Source organism: Tachyglossus aculeatus, chromosome 11 (assembly GCF_015852505.1).
Source record: "Tachyglossus aculeatus isolate mTacAcu1 chromosome 11, mTacAcu1.pri, whole genome shotgun sequence".
NCBI lineage: Eukaryota > Metazoa > Chordata > Mammalia > Monotremata > Tachyglossidae > Tachyglossus > Tachyglossus aculeatus.
In genome coordinates, this window is record NC_052076.1 from 32,711,032 (window position 1) to 32,733,014 (window position 21,983).

General features: G+C 52.1%; 1 protein-coding gene across 1 annotated transcript; it reads right to left on the minus strand.

Moving 5' to 3' along the window:
- Positions 1-804: 804 nt before the first annotated feature.
- LOC119934968 (FXYD domain-containing ion transport regulator 6-like) lies at positions 805-19,166 on the minus strand. The gene is made up of 8 exons (XM_038754562.1): positions 19,050-19,166; positions 4,408-4,470; positions 3,951-3,986; positions 3,770-3,844; positions 3,502-3,538; positions 2,926-2,975; positions 2,770-2,811; positions 805-2,029 (listed from the first exon to the last, which is right to left on the minus strand). The coding sequence occupies exons 1-7, from the start codon at positions 19,063-19,065 to the stop codon at positions 2,783-2,785; spliced, it is 306 nt and encodes a 101-aa protein (XP_038610490.1). The 5' UTR covers positions 19,066-19,166; the 3' UTR covers positions 805-2,029; positions 2,770-2,782.
- Between the last annotated feature and the right edge of the window lie 2,817 nt (positions 19,167-21,983).

Genomic DNA, 21,983 nt, shown 5'->3' on the forward strand with positions numbered 1-21,983 from the left:
GTGTACTGCCATGCCATGATATAACCACACTGAACCACTCCTGGACCCGTGGTGCAGTTCTGACCAACACATTTCAAGAAGGACAGGACCGGAGCTGGGACAGACAACAGCAACCGGGATGGTCAGAAAAATGGAGCAGTTTCCAAATGCAGATGGACTGGGGACAGGGTTGGGGTTTTCAGAAGCAGGAAGCAAGTGGACAGGGTGGACACTGAATTGCTGTTTCCTAAGTGACACCCCATCGGGTGAGGGGTGTCTATTAGAACTGGAGGGTGGCAGGGTGCCAAAGAAACATCCTCAGTCAGGGTAGGGGGTGAGCACCTGGAATCTGCTCCCCCAGGAGATTGGATGATGGGAACACCCACAGATCCCAGAGGAGTTTGGGCAGATTCATGGACAAGTGTTCCTTGGGGTCACTGGAGGGAGAGTCAGGGGGGTTGGATGGTCCATGATAGATAACTGGAGGGGGAGAGTCAGAGATGTTAGGTGATCCACACTAGGTCCCTGGGGGAGAGTCAAGGATGGAATGGGGAGAACTAGAGGCAGAAGGGGAGAGTCAGGGATGTTGTATGGTTTGTGCTGGGTCACTGGAGGGAGAGTCAGGTATAGAGAAGGGAGAATCAGGGGTGTTGGATGGTCCATGCTGAATCATTGGGGAGACTAAGGGGCTGAATGAGGAGAACTAGGGTTACTGGATGGTGCACCCAGCTCCTATAAGCATCCTAAGCCCTGACCAGGCAAAGTGGGGTCCCTGAGGGTATCATCTCCTAAAGCTACTCCTTTAGAGAACTGTCCAAGAGCCACTGGCATAGAAATGATATTTTATTCTGTTTTTCCTGGAGAGTCTAGTTCACAACACATAGCACAACAGTCCTGGGTCTCAGCAGCACAGTTTGCTTGGTTTAAACGCAAACACGACAGAGAGGGTGGGGGGCTTTTTTTGCTTTGATTTATGACACTCGGGTTCTCACTGTTTTCTACACACATACGTTAGTGGGAGAGGGGTTTATTTATTTGAATGCTGATACTGAACACGTACAAGACAGTGCCACTCTGACCACAGTGGGAGATGTGCACAGCTAACACTAAGGGCCGGGCTGGGGCACAAGGTCAGAGGAAATGTTCTCCAGATTGCTGGCTGCCGCCAAGGTAGTGCCAGGGAGGCTTTGGGCTTCCCGTCCCAACATTCGGGGTGTCTTGGGGTGGGGGGAGGAGGAGAGAGGCCCAGACCAGCCTGGGGAGCCGACAGAGAGATGGCATCCCGTCTGGACCTGGCACAGCTAGGGGTTGAAGACTGCTAGGGTTATTGCTGAAATGGCACAGAGCAGGGGCAGGGAAACCAGGAGTGTGCGGAAGGATGAAACCTTCGTTCCTGTTGCCCTGCTTTGAGGAGGGATGACTTTCTGAGGGAGACCCTCACTCCTGGGCTCTCTCTCTGTCCTCTTCCCCATAGTCCCTGGAGAGGGAGGGGCTGGACTTTCAGCATCTTCCTAACGGGGCTGGAAGAAAGAGGGGCCCGGAACCAGGGTGGGAGACACCAGACCAGGCCCAAGGGCCAGAGATGAGGCTCTCCAGCATCTGCCCCATGCGAGCCATTCCCCGCTAAGTGCTTGGAGATCCTCAGCCTTAGGGTCTAGCCCAGCGGCCTCAAATGGCTCTTACAGGTAGAGGGGTGGGGGAGTGGATTTGGAGGGAGGGGCCGCAAGAGGCATCAGAGGGGTGGGGGCGGGGGTTCTGCTCCAGGGTGGCAAGGCCTGACTCCCCAGCCTGCTGAAATTCAGCCCAAGTTCTACGAACAGCACACAGACCAGGGCAGGGCCAGCATACACGCACATTTGGACACGGACACACGCAAACACAAACACACGTACAGCCGGGGGGGGAGTTAATCGGCAGAGACGCCTTCGATGAGTAGAGAGGAGGGAGGGGGCCGGGGGGAGCAGTAGAGGGGGAAGGGCCCCAATTGGGGTTTCCAGCCCTTTGAAGCCTCAGCGTTCCCATCCAGGCTTCCGTCTGCAGGTGGTGGGAGCTATGGAGGGAGAAAGGAAAATGCGTTTGCTGCCCGTTGTCTGTCTCCCCCTTCTAGACAGTGAGCCCGTTGTTGGGTAGGGACTGTCTCTGACTGGTGCCAACTTGTACTTCCCAAGCACTTAGTACAGTGCTCTGCACACAGTAAGCACTCAATAAGTATGATTGAATGAACGAATGGCGGCGGGGACCCTCAAGAGTCAGCTGCTTGGCTCTTGCAGACTCCAGAATAACCAACTGAGAAGCAGTGTGGCCTAGTGGAAAGAGCACAAGCTTGGGAGTCAGAGGACCTGGGTTCTAACCCCGTCTCTGCCATTTGTCTGCTGTGTGATCTGGGACAAATCACTTCACTTCTCTGTGCCTCAGCTCTCTCATTTATCAAATGGGAATTAAAGCTCTGAGCCCTATGTGGGACAGGAACTGTCCAATCTGATTAGCTTATATCTACCCCAGTGTTTAGTATAGTGCCTGGCACAAAATAAGTGCTTAAATACCATTAAAAAAAGTCTCAGGCTGTTCCTCAACTTTGTGTCCGGGGCACGAGTGGGAGCAGAGGCTGGGGTGTCACCCTGAGTTGGGGCAGAGCTGGCACAAACTTAGCAAGACGTAAAGAGTGCTTGGGCTGGCCACCAGAGAGCTGTCCTTCCTTCTGCCTGTGGGTGTGGGAAGGTCAGTTCTTTCGGCCACACCTGAGGGATTTCTCCCAAAGCAGGACACAGTTCCCCGCCTTCCAGCCTTTACCTGAGGCTGCAGCTCAGTTCTCAGCTTTCTGCGGCTCCGTGGCTGGAGAGAGATGGAAGAGAGCATTTTAGGGAGCGGAGCCTCTGTGACCTGGTCCCTGGCTGGACCCCCACTGACCCCCTCCCCCTCGGGCAGCGGCGAGGCTGTAACTGTTACCGTTGGAGGTGATCAGAGTCTCTTCCTGCATCTCCTCATCCACGGGGGCCCTGTAAGAGACCCAACCTGGTCAGGAAGGGGGTCACAGGGACAGCAAGGGGGTCATAAGGAGGGGAAGGATAAGGGGGGACCCAACTATCAGCCTGACCTAATCCTGGCTCCGCCACTTGTCTACTATGTGGCCTCGGGCAAGTCACTTCATTTCTCTCTTCCTCAGTTCCCTGATCTGTAAAATGGGGATTAAGACTGTGAGTCCCATGTAGGACAGGGATTGTGTCCAACCCGATTTGCTTGTAACCACCCCAGCGCTTAATACAGTGCCTGGCACATAGTAAGTGCTTAACAAATACCACAAGTAATATTATTATTATTAGGTGGGGTTCTAGCCAGAGATAGGTCCTGGATCCAGGTCTTGGATCTACCTGATCTCAGGTGTCTGGGATTGATGAGGAGGAGGAAGGAGATGGGCTGAAGAGAGAGGGCTCAACTTCCTTACTCACCCACCCCCAGCCCCCTTCTTCCTCAATCAGAGACCCTGGAGCATGGCTGGCTTGGAAATCCACCCCTTCCTCCTACCTGGGCTTCTGGTTGAAGCTGCACTTGCACCGACGACCTGGAATAGAAAAGAGCCAAAAGTAGCCAAGGGGATGTGAGGAATGTGGATAATCTCAGGGAGTCAGTAATGAGGTCAGACAGGGGTGGTCAACTCTCAGCTGGAAGCAGATTCTCTGGTATAAACCATCCTTTCCTCTAGAAACCCACTTCATTTTGGGTGGGTGGGTGGGGAGCTGGGGGCTGCGACTGAAGACTGCCCCCATTCCCAAGCCCTGTACTGGTGACTTACTGAGGATGAGCAGGATTCCTACGGAGAACAGGACCACAGCAAACACCAGGCCGCCAATCCTCAGACTCTGGTAATCTGCCAGGGCAGGAGGGAGAGCGGAGTGAGTAGGGAGCCCCTCTTCTCTCCCCCACTATGGGGCCCCTGTTCTCCCGGCACACCCCCGCCAGCCTCCCAAACTCACCATAGTGAAAAGGGTCTTCTTCTGTTTTCGGATCAGCTGTTGTAAAAAGTGCACAGGGTCAGGGAAGACAGGTGTCTTTGCCACCCACCACCTCCCTCTGTAACATTTCAGATGGGTTCGCACCTGCCAATAATCTGGAAAATTCCAGCCCCATCAATGTGCTTTAATTCCTGCAATCCAGTTTGTGATTTTCCTTACTGGGGAGATATAGGGGAGCAGGGGTTCAGCTGGGTAATTGAAGCCAAAGGGTATTGTGGGAGGAGCTGGATTTCCCGGATAAATTAGTTCATCTAGACCCAAGCTAAGTGTGTGAGTGTCAAAGCCTTAAAGTGTTGCTGAGAGGCAGCGACCCGGGCCCACTCTTCCAAATCAGAAAGACTTTAGGCTCCCAAACTCTTCCTCTTCTTCTCTCCGTCCTCCAGGGCCTGAGCTGAGGTTACTCTCCCAGGCTACTTACCACTGGCCAGAACTGCCGGGACCAGCAGGCTGCATAAAAAGATCAACATGGTCTCCATGGCTCCTAGACAAAGGGGAAGGAGTGGTCACTCTCTGGGACAAACCCAGAGGTGAGGGGAAGGGAAGGGGCTTCCTCCCTCCAATGTCCAGGGAGAACCAGTGTAGCCTAGTGAATAAAGCACAGGCCTGGGGGTCAGAAGGACCTGAGTTCTAATCCTGCCACCTGTCTGCTGCTGTGTAATGTTGGGCAAGTCACTTAATTTCTGTGCCTCAGTTAACTCATCTGTAAAATGGGGATTACGATTGTGAGTCATGGCCTATGTTCATCCTGATTAGCTTCTATGTACCCCAGCACTTAGTACAGTACCATTTTAAAAAGGTCCCACTTCTAGATCTTTGGCCAGCCAATTTTTATCATTACTAGTACTGTGGTATTTCATAAGCACTGTTATGTTTGCTGATATAGACATAATACAGGTGATTGGGCACAGTTCCTGGCACACAGTCTAAAGAGGAGAGAGAACAGTCAACTCAGACAATCAGTCAGCCAATGGTATTTACTGAGCGCTTACTGTGTGTAGAGCACTGTACTAAGTGCTTGGGAGAGTACAATACAGTAGAGTTGAGAGTCACGGTCCCTGCCCCAAAGGAGTTTACAGTCTAAAACGGGAGACAGACAGGTAGAGGAAGTGACATCAGGGCCATCGCATCCCAGACTCCTCAAGCTGGAGAGGCCCTGGAGAAGTTATGGCAATCATCCCTCCCTGGCCATCCCTGGCAGCTGGTAAATTCCACTGCTTTTAAAACCCTCTCTGCGACTCAGTTTTTCCACCGGCGAAAGGGGGGCAGGTATCTGGCTCTCTCTCAGGGTTCCTCTTTCTCATCTTGCCTGACCTCTCAGGGTTCCTCCTGTTTGCCCCCGCGCCTTTTTTTCCTCCCTCCTTCACCAGTTTTTCCTTCTTGCTTGCGACGGGGCAGCCTGCCGTTCCCGAAGAAGTCCACAAGGGGTCAGATTTGTACCGCACAAATAATAATAGTGATAATGGCATTTGTTAGGCGCTTACTATGTGCAAAGCACTGTTCTAAGAGCTGGGGAGATACAAGGTGATCAGGTTGTTCCACGTGGGGCTCACAGTCCTAATCCCCGTTTTACAAATGAGGTAACTGTGGTCGCATACGCGCCCCCAACTCCAGATTTCAACCAGTCAATCAATCGTGATAATTGAGCTTTTACTGTGGGCGGAGCACTGTTCTAAGAGCCTGGGAGAATACAGTATAGCAGAGTTGGCAGACAGGTTTTCTACACACAAGGAGCTTACAGTCTAGAGGGCTGAGGAGGTCCATCCATCAATCAGGAATACCAACTGCCTCTCCTGCTCGCATTGCCTAACCTTCTAACTAACCTGGCCCACTCTGTGAGCCTTTCCCATGTCTGGAATTCTCTCCTGCTTTATTTCCCACTGACCACAGCTCTCCCCACCTCCTCGGAAGTCACTTCCTCCAGGAGGCCTTCCATGATTCCCTTCTCACCTTCCTAGTCATGACACTACCAACGCTTGGACTCGGGAGGAAGTGTCACAGAGGGTTTATGGCAAGGTTTTTCTCAATCAACCAATGGTATGTAATTAGCACTTTACTGTGCACAAAACACTGTACTAAGCACTTGAGAAAGTACAATACAAAGGAGTTGGTAAAGACATTCCCTATCCACAAGGAGTTTGCAGCTGGCTGCTCTCAGTGTTAAATGGAAGAAACAGGCTTACCACGCAGGCTGCCCTTGGCTGATAGGAGATGCCAGACACTCAGCATTCCAGGAACAAGAAATGTGTGTGAGCCCAATTCCGCTTCCCACCTTTATTCCACATTCACACCTTTTAGCTCTACCCACTGGTCTTCCTTCCATTCACGCTTCATTTACCCCCAACTGGCTGTGTTTCCACTCCCAGATAATCTCCGGCCGAGTTTGTGGGGAGGGGCTGTGTGCTCCCACAAAGAGAGATGATTGAGTCACCAGCTCCTGATGACTCATGGCTCTCAGATGGGTGGGCTCCTCCCAAAATGATGACTGGCCTGGCTTCCCCAGATTTTGTTTCACTATTTGCTACAGTGGGTCAAATATTGTTTTAAACGCTTGGGTAGGTACAAGTTAATTAGGTTGGACATAGCCCTGTCCCACATGGGGCTCACAGTCTAGGAGGAAGAATGAGTATCAAATCCCCATTTTGCAGTTGAAGAAATGGAGGCACGGAGAAGGTAAGTAATAATAATAATAATAATAACAATAATAATAATGGTATTTAATAAGTACAAAACACTGTTCTAAGCGCTGGGAAGGTTACAAGGTGATCAGGTTGTCCCACGTGGGGCTCACAGTCTTAATCCCCATTTTACAGATGAGGTAACTGAGGCACAGAGAAGTTAAGTCACTTGCCCAAAGTCACACAGCTGAAAAGTGGTGGAGCCGGGATTTGAACCCATGACCTCTGACTCTTTCCACCGAGCCATGCTGCTTCTCATAAGTGACTTGCCCAGGGGCACACAGCAAGCAAATGACAGAGTCGGGATTAGAACCCAGGTCCTTCTGATTCCCAGGCTCCACTAGGCAACGCTGCTTCTCAAATGGATCCGGGGCCCCGTGCACGCTAAGCATGTGCTGTACCATTGAGATATCTCCCCCTGCTTCCTCTCCCTTCTGCATCACCCTTTCAAACTATTCAGTCCACCCCTCCCCACACCACAAGAACCTCCAGTGGTTGCCCATCCACCTCCACATCAAACAGAAATCCCTTACCATCGACTTCAAAACAATCAATCAGCTCACACCTTCCTACCTCACGTCACCGATCTCCTACTACAGCCCACCCCTCATACTTTGCTCCTCAAGCACCAGCTTGCTCAAAGCAGCATGACGTAGTGGATTGAGCACGGGCCTGGGAATCAGAAGGTCATGGGTTCTAGTCCCAGCTGCACCACTTGTCTGCTGTGTGGCCTTGGGCAAATCACTTCACTTCTCTGTGCCTCAGGTACCTCATCTGTAAAATGGGGATTGAGACTATGGGTCCCCCGTGGGACAGGGGACTGTGTCCAACCCGATTTGCTTGTATCCACCCCAGCGCTTAGTATGGTGCTTGGCACAAAGTAAGCACTTAACAAATACCATGATTATTATTATTGTTATTATTATCTCGCCACTGGATGGAACTTGGTTTTCAGCCAATAAGAATCTTAATCATATGCCCGCCCCCTTCCAGCCACCCTTTGAAAATGTCTCTGTACCCCTAGAGAATACAGAAGACATGGATACACACACGCGCGCACCTCCTGGATAACACAAATCGCCTTTGTCCCAGCCTGAAACCGGATCCCACCACCCTCTGCCCACCCCATCCTCCCATGACGGAGGCTGCGATGAAAGGAGGAGCAAAGGCTTGGGCTACATGCAATATCAGCCTGAAGGCCTTGGGGATAGGAGAGGTTGAGAGAGATCTTCCTCCCTCTCATGTGTTAGCCTGTTCCCAAGAACCAGGCAAATGCAGGGACAAGGACGCTTGGGTCTCTCCTCCCAGTTCTGATGGAGTCACTGTACCCCTCCTCCCTTCTCTGGAGACCTTGGGGGTGAGCTCATTGTGGGCAGGTACTGTATCTGTTTATTGTTATATTGTACTCTCCCAAGCACTTAGTACGGTACTCTGCACACAGTAAGCATGCAATAAATATGATTGACTGAATGAATGAATTTCTCCATTTTTGCACCCATCAGCCCCTTACTGGATAGAGAGGAGAACCGTTATGAATTAATCAACCAGTCACTGCCAATTTTATGGTATTTATAGTGCCAGGGAGGCACTGTATTAAGCGCTACAGTAGATACAAGTTAATCAGGCTAGACACAGTCCCTGTCCCAAATAGGGCTCACGGTCTTAATCCCCATTTTACAGCTGAAATTAACTGAGGCCCAGAGAAGTGAAGTCACACAGCAAGGTCATACAGCAGACAAGTGGCAGAGCTGGGATTAGAAACCAGGTCCTTCTGACTCCCAGCCCCGTGCTGTATCCACTAGGCCTCACCACTTCGAGCCCTGTAATTTCCCTTAATTCCAGGGAAGTGGCTCACAGGGATGTTGGCCGGAGGTGGAGGTAGGAGCAGGGGCATCTGGAATAAGGTGCATGCAGGAGCAGCATGCAATTAAAAAATCTCCTCCCCCTTACTTTGCCCAGGCCCCAATTACAAAGAAATCTCCTTAGGACATCCCCTCCGTGCCTCTCCCCCTCCCCTGGCAACTCTTGCCAGCCTAAGTGCCAGTGGGCGAAAGGAGGGGGCAGGCAGACTGTATGGAGGGAATAGGCTGGAAACACTGGATTTAGGGTCTTTCCAGCCTACCTTTGAAATCCAGTCTCAGAGTAGCCCCATGATGAGCCCCAAATAGTTATGGGGAACATTGACTTCACCCCTACATCTGGGAATTAGAAGAGTCCCAGCCCCCACTGCCCCCACATAGTTGGCTACCACTCTAAAAATCATTTCCTCTAGGTAGGAGACAGGAGAAAAAAACTGTCCATCTAGGATGGTTTAAAGATGATGCTGCCCAGAGGCAGGGGGCTAGACCAGATGACCTCTTGCAGGTCTTGTCAATATAGGATCCAGGAAAGAGCCTGAAGACCCTCTGCACCCCCATGCCCTCAAGTCTGAGGGACCCCTCTATTTAAGGAGAAGCAGCGTGGCTTAGTGGAAAGAGCATGGGTTTTGGAGTCATGGGTTCAAATCCCGGCTCTGCCAATTGTCAGCTGTGTGACTTTGGGCAAGTCACTTAACTTCTCTGTACCTCATTTACCTCATCTGTAAAAAGGGGATTAAGACTGTGAGCCCCCCGTGGGACAACCTGATCACCTTGTAACTTCCCCAGTGCTTAGAACAGTGCTTTGCACATAGTAAGCACTTAATAAATGCCATTATTATCATTATTTGTGTATTTAGTGGAGGGGCAGCCTGCAGTGTAGAGGCCTGGCCTGCCTGGCTCTTTTTGGTTGGGGAGAGTACTAGCTAGTGGACAGGAGCCCCTCCCGTCCCCTCAACCCCAGCTCCAGGAGCCAAATGTTTAGGGTTCTACTTCTGGCTCTTCCCTATGAAGGTGTTTAGTGACTTCTGGAAAGAACCTTCACCTCTCTGGGCCTCAGTCTATGTATGAAAGCAGAAAGAAAGCATTGCTGTTACCCCCAGGCTCAGTCCATCTGTGCCACCCTCTCATCCAGTCCCTCCCTGTTCCACAGGGGTGGAGTCAGGAGAAAATGAGTCCAGAGGCGTGGAAGACCTTTGTGAAAGACCTATTCACTTCGCCCAGTATAGTCTCATGCCCATTTCTCAGAGGGCACTGAGAATGCCCCCGCAAGGCCAGGCTGGAGAACAGAATGCCATGCTCCAGGGACAGAGATTCCTGCCCCCAAAGCTCCCACGGGCACATAGTGGCCCTGGGATCTGGGCAGGGAGGGCAGATGTGGGGAGCGGGGTAAGGGGAGGCCTGGCCTCTTGGTTCAACTCTGGCCTGGGATCAGGGTCTACCAACTCTGATGCATTGTATTCTCTTAGGCCCAGAGTGCAATGCTCTGCACAAAATAAGGGCTTAATAAATACCACTGAGGGATCGACTGATTGCTGTATGTTTCTTTAAGGCTCCTAGATGCCCCTCCTCCACCTCCTTTGGCCACCCAATGGAGTGGGGGGGAGTTATCTTTGCTCCCAGGTCCTGCAGGCTGTTCTAGGTCCTCATCCCCAAGCCCAGAAGCCCATTCTCTTGCCCTTCCAGTCCCACTGAGATCTCCAGCATGACAAGCAGTAGCAAGGCTGGAATTGGAGTTCCAAAGCCCTTAGACACATGAAAGCCAGGGAAATGACTCCATCTCCCTGGGAAAGAGGGACAGAAGGGAGAGGAGTTTGTTGGTTAAACATTTACTGTCTGAGCTGTCCCCCTCAAGCCATGGTGGGGCAGAGGGGGATGGGAATCCAAGGGAGAGGGTGGAGATACCAGCGCACAAACTATTCCCTAGTAAAGCAATGGTCTGGGTTGGGGGGAGCCTTCTTAGGTCATAGGAGAGGTCATTTAGTCCAACCATCTGTCTCCATTTAGGTTCATGCCTATTCCCATCCCTTGGGTTGAGCATCAGCCTCCTCGCCGGTCGCCCGGCTTCCAGCCCCTCCCCACTCCAATCTACGCGGCACACAGCTGCCCAGATTGTCTTTCTGAAGCGTCACTAGGCCTACATCACTCCCCTCCCCAAAACCCTCCGCTAGCTTCCTGTGTCTCTCCACATCACACAAAGAGTTCTCACCATCGGCTTCACGGGCCTCCGCCTTACCTCTCTGCTCTCTTCAACCGCTATTCCCCAACCCCATCTCCATCCCTCCCAAGACAACCTTATAACTGTACCTTGCTCTCGACTCTTCTGCCTCCATCCCCTCGTTCACTCTATCCCCCAAGTTTAGAACTCCTTCCCTCCCCAAATCAGATAGCTCTCTCTGCCTTCAAAGTCCTCCAAAAATCTCTCTTCCTCCAACAAGCTTTCCACTGATTAATCTCCCTGAACTCTAACATCACTTCAGCCAGTTTTTTTTAAAACACTATTCGTTAAGCACTTAGTATGTCAAGCACAAGCATTGTTCCAAGTACTGAGTTAGAGACAAATCAATTAGGTCAGAGTTCCTGCCCCACATGGGGCTCACAGTCTAAGTAGGAAGGAGAACAGGTACTGAATCCCCATTTTACACTTGAGGAAACTGAGGTACAGAGCAGTTAAGTGACTTACCCAAGATCACCCAGCAGGCAAGTGGTGGAGCAGGGATTAAAACCCAGGTCCTTTAACTCCCAGGTCTGTGCCCTTTCCACTTGGCCACACTACTTCCTACAGCAGTGATTAACTCTCCTCAGCATTCATGTGTATATATATATATACACACACATATATATATATATGTGTGTATGTTGTGTGCGTGCATACATATATATGTACTCCATTTTGACTGCTTGAGTTATATTTTTATGTTTTTCTCCCTGTGAGAATATAAGCTTCATGTAAGCAGGTGTCAATCAAGTCACTTCTTTAATCCCAAATACCTAGTAGAGTGTACCACATCAAGTGGGCACTCAATAAATGTTACTACTATTATTGATCCAAACTTTAAGACCTTCAGGATAAACATTCCTTCTTTATGGCAGAAAGTCCATTCTTTTGTCTCCTTTAACTATGTCCTGTGTCATGGCTAGGGGGCCCCTTCATCCCTAGATAAGCTCTTCATGTCCCCTTCCCATGGATATCCTTATTACCCACCATGGAGTTAGGAGGGCCTCAGGAAGAGGAATCGACAGCAGACAAATAAGTCGATTCTGCAGTCTACATAGTCCCAGAAAGGAATACTACTAGTCATCAGATAGTGACAATGCTTTAGGGCAAGGGCTGGGGCTTGACACCCCTAAAAGTCCTTCATTCCTTGGCTGACCAGACCCATTTGACAGAGGAAGGGGCTGCAGCCCGTGATGAATGGGGCAGTTCACCCTAGGGGGGCAGGAGCCTTCTTCAGGGCCCAGAGGAAAGGATGGGAAAGGGGGAACGGCTTGAGAAAGAATAGGAAATGGTCAGGGGTGGGTGTGTTGGGGGCAGTTCTCAATCTTTCCCCACCCCCAACAATTAGGAAAGATTTGACACTCCCTCACCCCCAGTCCGGTGCTCAACTTCCTCCGTCTATCTGTCTTCTAACTTCTCCTAAAGCAAAGGAAAGGAAGGAGCAGGGGTCAGGAGGGAGAGGGAAGAAGAGGGATGGGAAGGACAGGGGAAAGGGCCTAAAGTTGGTGCTGGCTGGTTCCCACCCTCCCAGTCTCCTCCACCGGCTCCTCTCCCTTTCGTGCAGACACTGGGGCCAGTGTCTGGCGGGAGGCTGGAGCCGGGGCGGACCCACTCAGTGGGAGGACGTACTGAAAGGAGACACCCTAGGCGGCTTCTCCTCCCCCTGGAAAACGGCCAGGTTCCCGGGGCCCCAGCTCCGCTTGGGACTCTGGGAAGTGGAGGAGTGAAAGGCCAGCTGGAGATGCCCAAGCTGGATGGGGTGGGAGGAGCGGGATCGGCGGGAGTGCTAGTCCTCCCTCTGCAATCAAATGTTCCAGAGAAGGGCAGGGAGAGAAGGGGGAGGAGAAGGGACAGAGGCACGGGAGGGAGAATGGCGGAGATCAAGACACGTGCTGTTCAGAGACAAATAACAGAAACTCAGAGGCAGGAGAAGACAGAAACAGAGATAGAGACAAAAGCCAGACTGTACACTTAAAAAGGCAACACAGGCAGCCTTAAGCAAGGGCAAAATCAAGTTTGTCCAAAACATGTTTGTCTTCCAGCTCTCTCTGAGAGGCTAGATTGTAAGCGCTTTGAAGGGCAGGGAGGGTGTCTTCCACTGCACTCTTCCAAGGACTTAGTACAGTGCTCTGCACCAATTAAATGCTCAATAGGTGTTATTGACACAGGATGGACACAGGGCCGGGCCTCTTCACCAGGCCAGCCTCCTGTTTTTCTCATTTTCATCTTCCCTACTTGCATCTAGTGGATCCTTGCTGGCCTATTCCCTAAACAGCCCAGGACTGGCCCAAGGTTGGGGAGAGTCATTCTGAGCTGTTATTCCTGTGGAAAGTTCCTATGGGAAGCAGCGTGGCCTAATGATTACAGCACAGGCCTGGGGAGTCAGAAGGACCCAAATCCTAATCCCAGCTCCACCACTTATCTGCTGGGTGACCTTGGGAAAATCACTTAACTTCTCTGTACCTCAGTTTCCTCATCTGTAAAATGGGGATTAAGACTGTGAGCCCCCTGTGGGACAGGGATTGTGTCCAATCTGATTATTTTGTATCTACCCTACTTCTTAGTAGAGTGTCTGGCACATAGTAAGCACATAACAAATACTATTTAAAATACCATTTTAAAAAAAGATATTTAAAAAATGGCTCTCTCCAGAGCCCAAATGGGGCCCTCCAAGCCCTGCCATCCTCCACGGAGCTGGGATCTGACCGGGGCTCTCCAGGCAGAGGGCTGGGGCTCAGGCCAAGGAGCAACGGATCTAGGAACCCCTCTTTTTTCTTGGACTGGTGAGGAGATGCTGGGAGTTTGGACTTCTCTCTGCCCTTCGCTGCTGGACCACACTGTTCCACGTTGGGCTTCAGGTGGCTGCCTGCTAGTGGTCCCACAGTTCCTGGGTTCCCCCTCTATGCCCTGACCAACTAAGCATCTTTTGGACACTGGGGACAGGCCTAGAACAGGCCACCCCATCCACCCGGCCTTGGAGGAGACTCTGCTGGATGCCCTGGCTCACCTGGAACTGCAGGCAGGGCTTGGTTAGGAGCGGGAGAGGGAGGGTTTTGGTAGACCAGGGCAGAACACTAGTTGTGGGGTAGGAGGGGCAGGCTCTGACATTCACAGCTTCTCACCGGGCTGGGGCAGGGTAAGGCCGAACAGAAGGCAACAGAGGAAAGTGGGGAGGGACACAGGGTCACACAGGAACACAGAGGGGACTGGGGAAAGACAACGGGGGATGAGGATGGATAAAGCAGGATGGATGGGAACAGGGAGGGACAGAGGGGAGTGGGGGAGGTGGTAAAAGAGACAGAGAGGGACCAACACCGTGTTGATCGTGGCTGCAGTTGCCACCTGTGGAGCTAAGTAACTTGGGCCATATCAACTGGCAAACCAGGTTGTGGTCAGGGAATGTGTCTGTTTATTGTTGTATTGTACTTTCCCAAGCGCTTAATACAGTGCTGCGTACACAGAAAGCACTCAATAAATACAACTAAATGAATGGGGAATTCATTTCCTATTTCTGGTTCCCACAGCCCAAGTAGAACTGTCTCTTGTAGTATGTGGACACCCAAACCCACACCCCCCGACACAGACCCACATGTGCGTATAGTCACAGGTGGATATACCCTCTCTTCCACAAATGAGGGCAGAGAGAGATGCAGGCAGACACAGCTGTGGATGCTCACAAACACCACAGACGTGGGCACATACAGATGCCCCCTCACCGATCTGCTGAAGGCCCCAAATCATAAGCACCAAATCTCAGCCTGAATAGCTGGGGATGTGTGAGGTTTGAGTCACCGGTGTTGGAAAAGGATCACGAGACATCGGGTGGAAAACACAGTTAAACGCCCACCCCTGCCAAACAGAGAACCCCTTGGGTAAGTCTGCGGACAAGGCATCTGGTCAAACCTATGTCTCCAAACCTATGATCTGGCTTCAGAACAGAAGAGGCCTCAGGGCTGGGGTGAATCTGGGGCTCAAAGGGAAGGCAGCCAGATTCCTCAGCCCCTCACTTACCCAGCAGAATGTCCATTGTCCATTGTAGCCATGCAGTTGCTTCGGGGGTGGGGTACCCCATCTTAGCCTACTCCATGGGGTCCACTGAAGAAAAACAGTGGCCAGTGGAAGAAGGGGTGACAACATGCTTACTTCACAGGATCCCGTGCACTCTGCCCAGGACATAATTCCCTCTTCTCCCCCAAGTCTCTTGTCCCATGGGGTCTGTGGATCTCAACAGGATTGAGCCCACTGCGGCGAGGGCTGAAGGGCATCAGCACTAATGCCAGAGTCTGACTCACCTCCACCTCACCCCATCCAGTGGGAGGACCACTCGGGACCAACCATCCGGGCCCTATGCCAATGTCCTAGCTGAAACATGGGCCTTCCCAAGCCCAGAGGGCTCAGCCTGGGGATGCCAAGCAGAGAACCACAAGAAAGGGCTAAGGTGGCGGGGATGAGTTAGCCTGAAGAAGATAAGACTGGAGGAGGGTTGGGAGTGGCCCAGAATCATAGGATTTGACTGGGTCCCAGAACCAGACTAGTTCCCTGGTCCCAGCCCCTTGGTACCATCATGGGTTGCCTGGATCTTTCCCTGGAAAAGGAGGAATGGTGAGAAAGGGAAATACCCTCTCAATGGACAGGTGAAACTGGCATCTCAAAGCCTGGGATGCCACCATGGTCTTACCAAACTAGTCCCTTGCCTTAACAACCCCTATCTCTGACCACCCAGCCCACTCTAGCTCCAGCTGTGGCATCTGCAGATGTCAGGGTGTGTGCAGGAGGCTCAGAGCCATTTCAAAACTCCCTTCTCTCTGCAAGGGGCTTCCGAACTTCCAGCCCTGGTCAGTCATCAGAGGGAGAGAAAGCGGCCACAGTTCTCTTTCTCCATCTGTGGCTTCTGCAGCTCCAGACAGCTCAGGACGTCAAAATCACAGCTCTTTCCCCCAGGGCCCAGGGTTCTGACGGGCCAGGGCAGAAAGAGATGGGGAAGGAGAGGCCATGGGCAGGAAAGGAGGGGTGCGTTGAGTGCCCTCTTGGGTGCTGTCCTCAGGGTCAGGATCAGAGAAAGGGAGAGGTATATGGTCAATATGTGGGTGTGAGCATAGTGTGCATGGAGGAGAATGCAGTGACGTCACCCTTGACACACATCCCTCTCTTAGCTCCTCTGACAGAGCCCTATGGCCGCTTGACCCCAACCCTACGTTAGTGGCATAGGAAGGTTGAGTTTCCTGAAGCAGTTTGAGAAGCAGTGCGTCTTAGTGGAAAGAGCATAGGTCTGGGAACCAGGAGACCTGGGGTCTAATCTTGGCTTTGCCATTTACCTGCTGAGTGACCTTCTGCAAGTCACTTAACTTTTCTATGCCTCAGTTTCCTCACCTGTAAAATGAAGATTAAATACCTATTCTCTCTCCCCCTGTGAGACTTAGGTGGGACAAGGACTGAGTCCCATCTAATTATCCTGCACTGAGGCCAGCACTTACCTAGCACAGGGCTTGACACATAGTAGGGAATGAGCAAATACCACAATTACTTTATTATTATCATTATCAGAGAAGCAGCATGGCTCAGTGGAAAGAGCCCGGGCTTTGGAGTCAGAGGTCATGTGTTCAAATCCCGGCTCCGCCAGTTATCAGCTGTGTGACTTTGGACAAGTCACTTCACTTCTCCGGGCCTCAGTTCCCTCATCTGTAAAATGGGGATGAAGACTGTGAGCCCCCCGTGGGACAACCTGATCACCTTGCAGCCTCCCCCAGTGCTTAGAATAGTGCTTTGCACATCGTAAGTGCTTAATAAATGCCATTATTATTATTATTATTATTATTGTTATTATCATTATCATCAATCCTGGAGGAAACGTTGCCCAGGCAAGTTGTGGAAAGGATGGTGAACCTGGAGTTGGGGGCTGAGCTGGATTCCCCTCCCCTGACCGAGGCTGGGGGAAGAGGACATGCAATCCAGCCTCCTATTAGACCACATAGTTCAGCTGGGGGCAGATCAGACCCTTGGCCCAGGTCCCTCCCCACCCGACCTGGGTTGGGTCATCCAAACTGTCTCCCTGCCCCAAGGCCAGCCCACACAGAAACCCCAACACAAGGCATTGACTCCTTGACCAAGGTAGTCTCCTCACCACCCACAAAGGGCCCTGCAGGGAGCCAGCCAACCAAGACCAGTCCCCTCCCCAGGGGCAGCCAGGAAAGAGTGGACTCTGGCTCCCCACTAGGAGAGGTCCCCTTGGGCTCATAGGTCCCCCTTCCCGGCCCCTCCTGAGAGCTGGGTTTCTCTTACCAGTAGTCTAGGTCCACCTGTGTCTCTCCCCCTTCTCCTCCATAACTCTTGCACCCAGAAAGGACTAACAAGCTGTGTTTCCCAGTCCCCCACAGTGCCATCTCTCTCTTTCCACCATCAATCAGTCAATCATATTTATTGAGAGCTTGACTCGTCTAATGCTGTCGAGGCGTTTCCGACCCATAGCGACTCATGGACGCATCTCTCCCAGAATGCCCCACCTCCATCTGCAACAGTGTGCATTGTCATTAGTGGTGTTTATCTACCGCTTACTGCGTGCATAGTATGGAACTAAGTGCTTGGCAGAGCCCAGTACAACAGAGTTGGTAGATATTTCTACCAACGAGCTTAGAGTCTCCAAGTAAACAGATCCTGAGGCAAGAGGAGGATGGACTCCGCCCTGGGCCCCACCAGCCCCTCACCCTGGGGGAAAGAAGGGGGTTGGGGTTAACTAATTTTGTGAAAAATTCCTGGGGGCAGGCCTTTCTCTGGCCACCCCCTCGGCCCCAGATGGATGTCAGACAAGCATCTGGATTCCAGGTTTCTCTGCTCATGCTCCTCTCATTTTGGTTAAAACTAACCACCAAGTCGCCCCCACTCTTCTCTCCCCAACCCAACACATTCCTTCTTCTCGGACTGGATAGACCCCCTTCCGCAGTCGACATTCCTTCCATCCCCACCCCTCGAGGCCTAGGCCCGGGGAGGAGAAGAGGAAGGGTGAAAGTGAGCAGAGGGGAGAGTGGGGTGAGGGTCGGTTGGTGCCAAGAGTCCACCCACCAGAAGTGCCAAGGATAAATGGTCTCTAGGCAACCAAGGGGGAAGAAGAAGGGGAGACGGGGAGGGGAAAAGGGAGGAGAAAAGCAAGGTACCAATGGGGTCTCCATGGTAACTACTAGACAGGTCACGTGCTGGGGCAGGGGATGGGCTACAATGGAAAACACACACACACACACAAAAAAAAAAAAAAAAATGATGCGGGGGTAGCTGCTGGGCCGGGGGCTGGGAACGTGACTCTCTTTCTTGGGCCCAACCCCACAACACAAATGCGTGCGAGGCTGATGCCATTGATTCTGGGGAGCTGCTACGGACCCCTCCCCTACAATGCCCACGGGCTGGCAAGGAAGGGGCAGTGAAAACGCAGTACCCGGGCCAGAGAGGGGACAGGCCGAGTTGGGGGCCGCCAGGGCCATCTCAGTCCCCAAACCCTGCCCTTGGACACTTGTGGAGCCGAGTTCGTGCCTTCCCAATACGTCCTAGAGGGTGGGGGCGACCGGGTGTGAGGAGGAGGGCAAATTGGGGGTGGAGGGGGTGAGCGACTCCTGGATGCCCGCTAGGATCGGGGCAGGGGTTGCGGGGAAAAGGGGCAGGGCAGGGGGGTTCGACCCTCAGGGGCGGTGGATGGACAGAGGGTGGGGGATCCGAAAGCTCAGAGCCCCGGTGCCCCCCGCCCCATCCTCCTTGTTTATTTCTCTCGCCAGCCGAGCGGCCCGGCTAAGTAACATCATCATCATCATCATCAATCGTATTTATTGAGCGCTTACTATGTGCGGAACACTGTACTAAGCGCTTGGGAAGTACAAATTGGCAACATATAGACACAGTCCCTACCCAACAGTGGGCTCACAGTCTAAAAGGGGGAACAAAGGAGACTCCATCCCGGCGGGGGTTGGGGGTTGAGGGCTGGGGCCGGAGCAGCGGTCGGAGGAGGCGATGACCACACCGAGTTCAGTCGCCATCAGGAACCTTTCGGGACCCAAACTCTGCGCCGGGATCTGCTCCCCTCCGCGCCCCCGCCCGGACCTCATAGCTCCCCATCTGCCGCCCCGAGAGGGGGATGGAGGAGGGAAGGAAGAGACCCCCTCCCCAAGGGTTGATCTAATCCTCTCCCTCCTCCCGCTGCCTATTGGACCCCCAAGCCCCGGATAATAATGATGGGATTTGTTAAGCGCTTACTATGTGCCAAGCACTGTCCTAAGCGCTGGGAACTAAGCTCGACCCCTCTGCCCCCCATCCCCCGCCCCCCGGTCCTTACCTCCCCTCCGGGCCATCCGGACAGGGCCCAGGGAATCCGGGTCGGGCGGGATTGGGGGGCTTCTCCAGGGTCCGGCCGGGGGCTGGGTGCGCCGCTCCGTCTCTGAACCGAACCGCTTTAGGCGTCTAAGTAGTTTCCCGCCCATCTGCGCCCCCTCCCCTCTCCGCTCCGCCCCTTCCCTCCCCTCCCCGGAGGAGCCACGTCCCCCCTCCTCGACTGTGAGCCCGTTGTTGTGTAGGGACCCTCTCTCTATGTTGCCAGCTTGCACTTCCCGAGCGCTTAGTCCAGTGCTCTGCACACAGTAAGCGCTCAATAAATCCGATTGAATGAATGAATGAATGTGCGAGGGGGTGAGCCTGTGCGGGCAAGGCCGGGGGGCGAGGGACCCCAACAAGGTCTTCTCTCCAGGCCGAGCACCCAGGCGGGGACAGACGCGGGAGAGGGGAGAGGAGGAAGACATCAAGTCTCTGGGAAGCAACAGGCAAGAGGAGAGCTGCTGGGATTCAGCGTGGCTCAGTGGAAAGAGTCCGGGCTTGGGTTCAAATCCTGGCTCGCCACTTAATAATAATAATAATGGAATTTATTAAGCGCTTACTATGTGCAAAGCACTGTTCTAAGCGCTAGGGAGGTTACAAGGTGATCAGGTTGTCCCACGGGGGGCTCACAGTCTTAATCCCCATCTTCCAGATGAGGGAACTGAGGCCCAGAGAAGTCAAGTGACTTGCCCAAAGTCACACAGCTGACAATTGGCGGAGCCGGGGCTTGAACTCGTGACCTCTGACTCCAAAGCCCGGGCTCTTTCCACTGAGCCAACTTGTCTACTGTGTGACTTTGGGTAAGTCACTTCACTTCTCCGGGCCTCAGTGACCTCATCTGGAAAATTGGGATTACGACTGTGAGCCCCACGTGGGACAACCTGATCACCTTGTATCCCCCCAGCGCTTAGAACAGTGATTTGCACATAGTAAGTGCTTAACAAATGCTATCATTATTATTATTCCGGAGAAATCCATTCATCCATTCTCTCAGTTGTATCGATTGAGCGCTTACTGTGTGCAGAGCACTGTCCTAAGCACTTGGGAGAGTACAATCAACAATTGAGAGTGACATTCATCCATTCATTCAATTGTATCGATTGACGCTTACTGTGTGCAGAGCACTGTCCTAAGCACTTGGGAAAGTACAATACAACAATCGACAGTGACATTCATCCATTCATTCAATCGTATTGACTGAGCGCTTACTGTGTGCAGAGCACTGTCCTAAGCACTTGGGAGAGTACAATTCAACAGTCAACAGTGACATTCATCCCTTCATTCAATCGTGTTGATTGAGCACTTACTGTGTGCAGAGCACTGTCCTAAGCACTTGGGAGAGTACAATTCAACAGTCAACAGTGACATTCATCCCTTCATTCAATCGTGTTGATTGAGGGCTTACTGTGTGCAGAGCACTGTACTAAGCGCTTGGAAAGTACAATTCAGTAACAAATTAGAGACAATCCCTACCCACCCAATAACGGGCTCACAGTCTAGAGGAGGGGAGACAGGCATCAATACAAATAAATACAGTTACAGATATGTACTAAAGTGTTGTGGGGCTGGGATGGGGGAAGAGCAAAGGGAGTAATCAGGGCAATGCAGAAGGGAGTGGGAGATGAGGAAAAGTGGGGCTTAGTCTGGGAAGGCCTCCTGGAGGAGAATTGCCTTCAGTAAGGCTTTGGGCATCAGGGGGAGAGTAATTTTCCATTGGATTTGAGGAAGGAAGACGGTCCAGGCCAGAGATAGGACAGGGGCTAAGGCCTTCACAGACTGAGCCCCCTTTTTCCTCTCCTCCTCCCCATCCCCCCACCCTACCTCTTCCCCTCCCCACAGCACCTGTATATATGTTTGTACAAATTTATTCCTCTATTTATTTTACTTGTACCTATTTACTATTCTATTTATTGTGTTAATGATGTGCATCTAGCTTTATTTCTATTTATTCTGATGACTTGACACCTGTCCACATGTTTTATCTTGTTGTCTGTCTCCCCCTTCTAGACTGTGAGCCCGTTGTTGGATAGGGACCGTCTCTATATGTTGCCGACTTGTACTTCCCAAGTGCTTAATACAGTACTCTGCACACAGTAAGCGCTCAATAAATACGATTGAATGAATGAATGAATGAATGAGGCAGGCGAGATGGAGGCACAGTGAGAAGGTTAGCACTAGAGGAGTGAAGTGTACATTCTGAGTTCTAGAAGGAGAGAATCAAGTTGAGGTTGGAGGGGGCAAGGTGATGGAGTGCTTTAAAGCCATTGGTGAGGAGTTTTTGTTTGATGCGGAGGTGGATGGGCAACCACTGGAGATTTTTAAGGAGCGGGGTGACATGTCCTGAATATTTTTGTAGAAAAATGATCCAGGCAGCAGAGTGAAGTATGGACTGGAGTGGGGAGAGACAGGAGACTGGGATGGCACCCAGATAGCCAATCACAGCCTAACAGAAGGACAGCACCCTCTCTCTTCCCCATCTTCCCTTCCTCCACTTCCTCTTTTTTATGGTATTTTTTAAGTGCACACTATGGGCCAGGCACTGTTCTAAGCACTGGGGTAGATACAAGCTAATCAGGTTGGACACAGTCCCTCTCCCACATGGGGCTCACAATCTTAATCCCCACTGTGCAGATGAGGTAACTGAGGCACCGAGAAGTGAAGTGACTTGCCCAAGGTCACACAGAAGGCTGGTGGCAGAGTCAGGATTAGAACTCAAGTCCTTCTGACTTCCAGGCCCATGCTCTAATCACTAGGCCACCCTGCTTCTCTAATAATGCTTCTCTCCTAATAATGACAGTGGCATTTGTTAAACACTTAATGATACCAAGCGCTGGAGTAGATTGAAAAAAATCCCATGGGACTGTATCCTTTCACACATGGGGCTCGCAGCTTGTAAGGG

What these genes read in the sequence shown, in the direction of transcription:
- LOC119934968 (XM_038754562.1), bottom strand. An exon ending in AGAAGACCCTTTTCACTATG is followed by an intron (nt 3,845 to 3,950) that starts GTGAGTTTGGGA and finishes CTGCCCTGGCAG; the next exon opens with ATTACCAGAGTCTGAGGATT. An exon ending in AGCTTCAACCAGAAGCCCAG is followed by an intron (nt 2,976 to 3,501) that starts GTAGGAGGAAGG and finishes GGTCTCTTACAG; the next exon opens with GGCCCCCGTGGATGAGGAGA.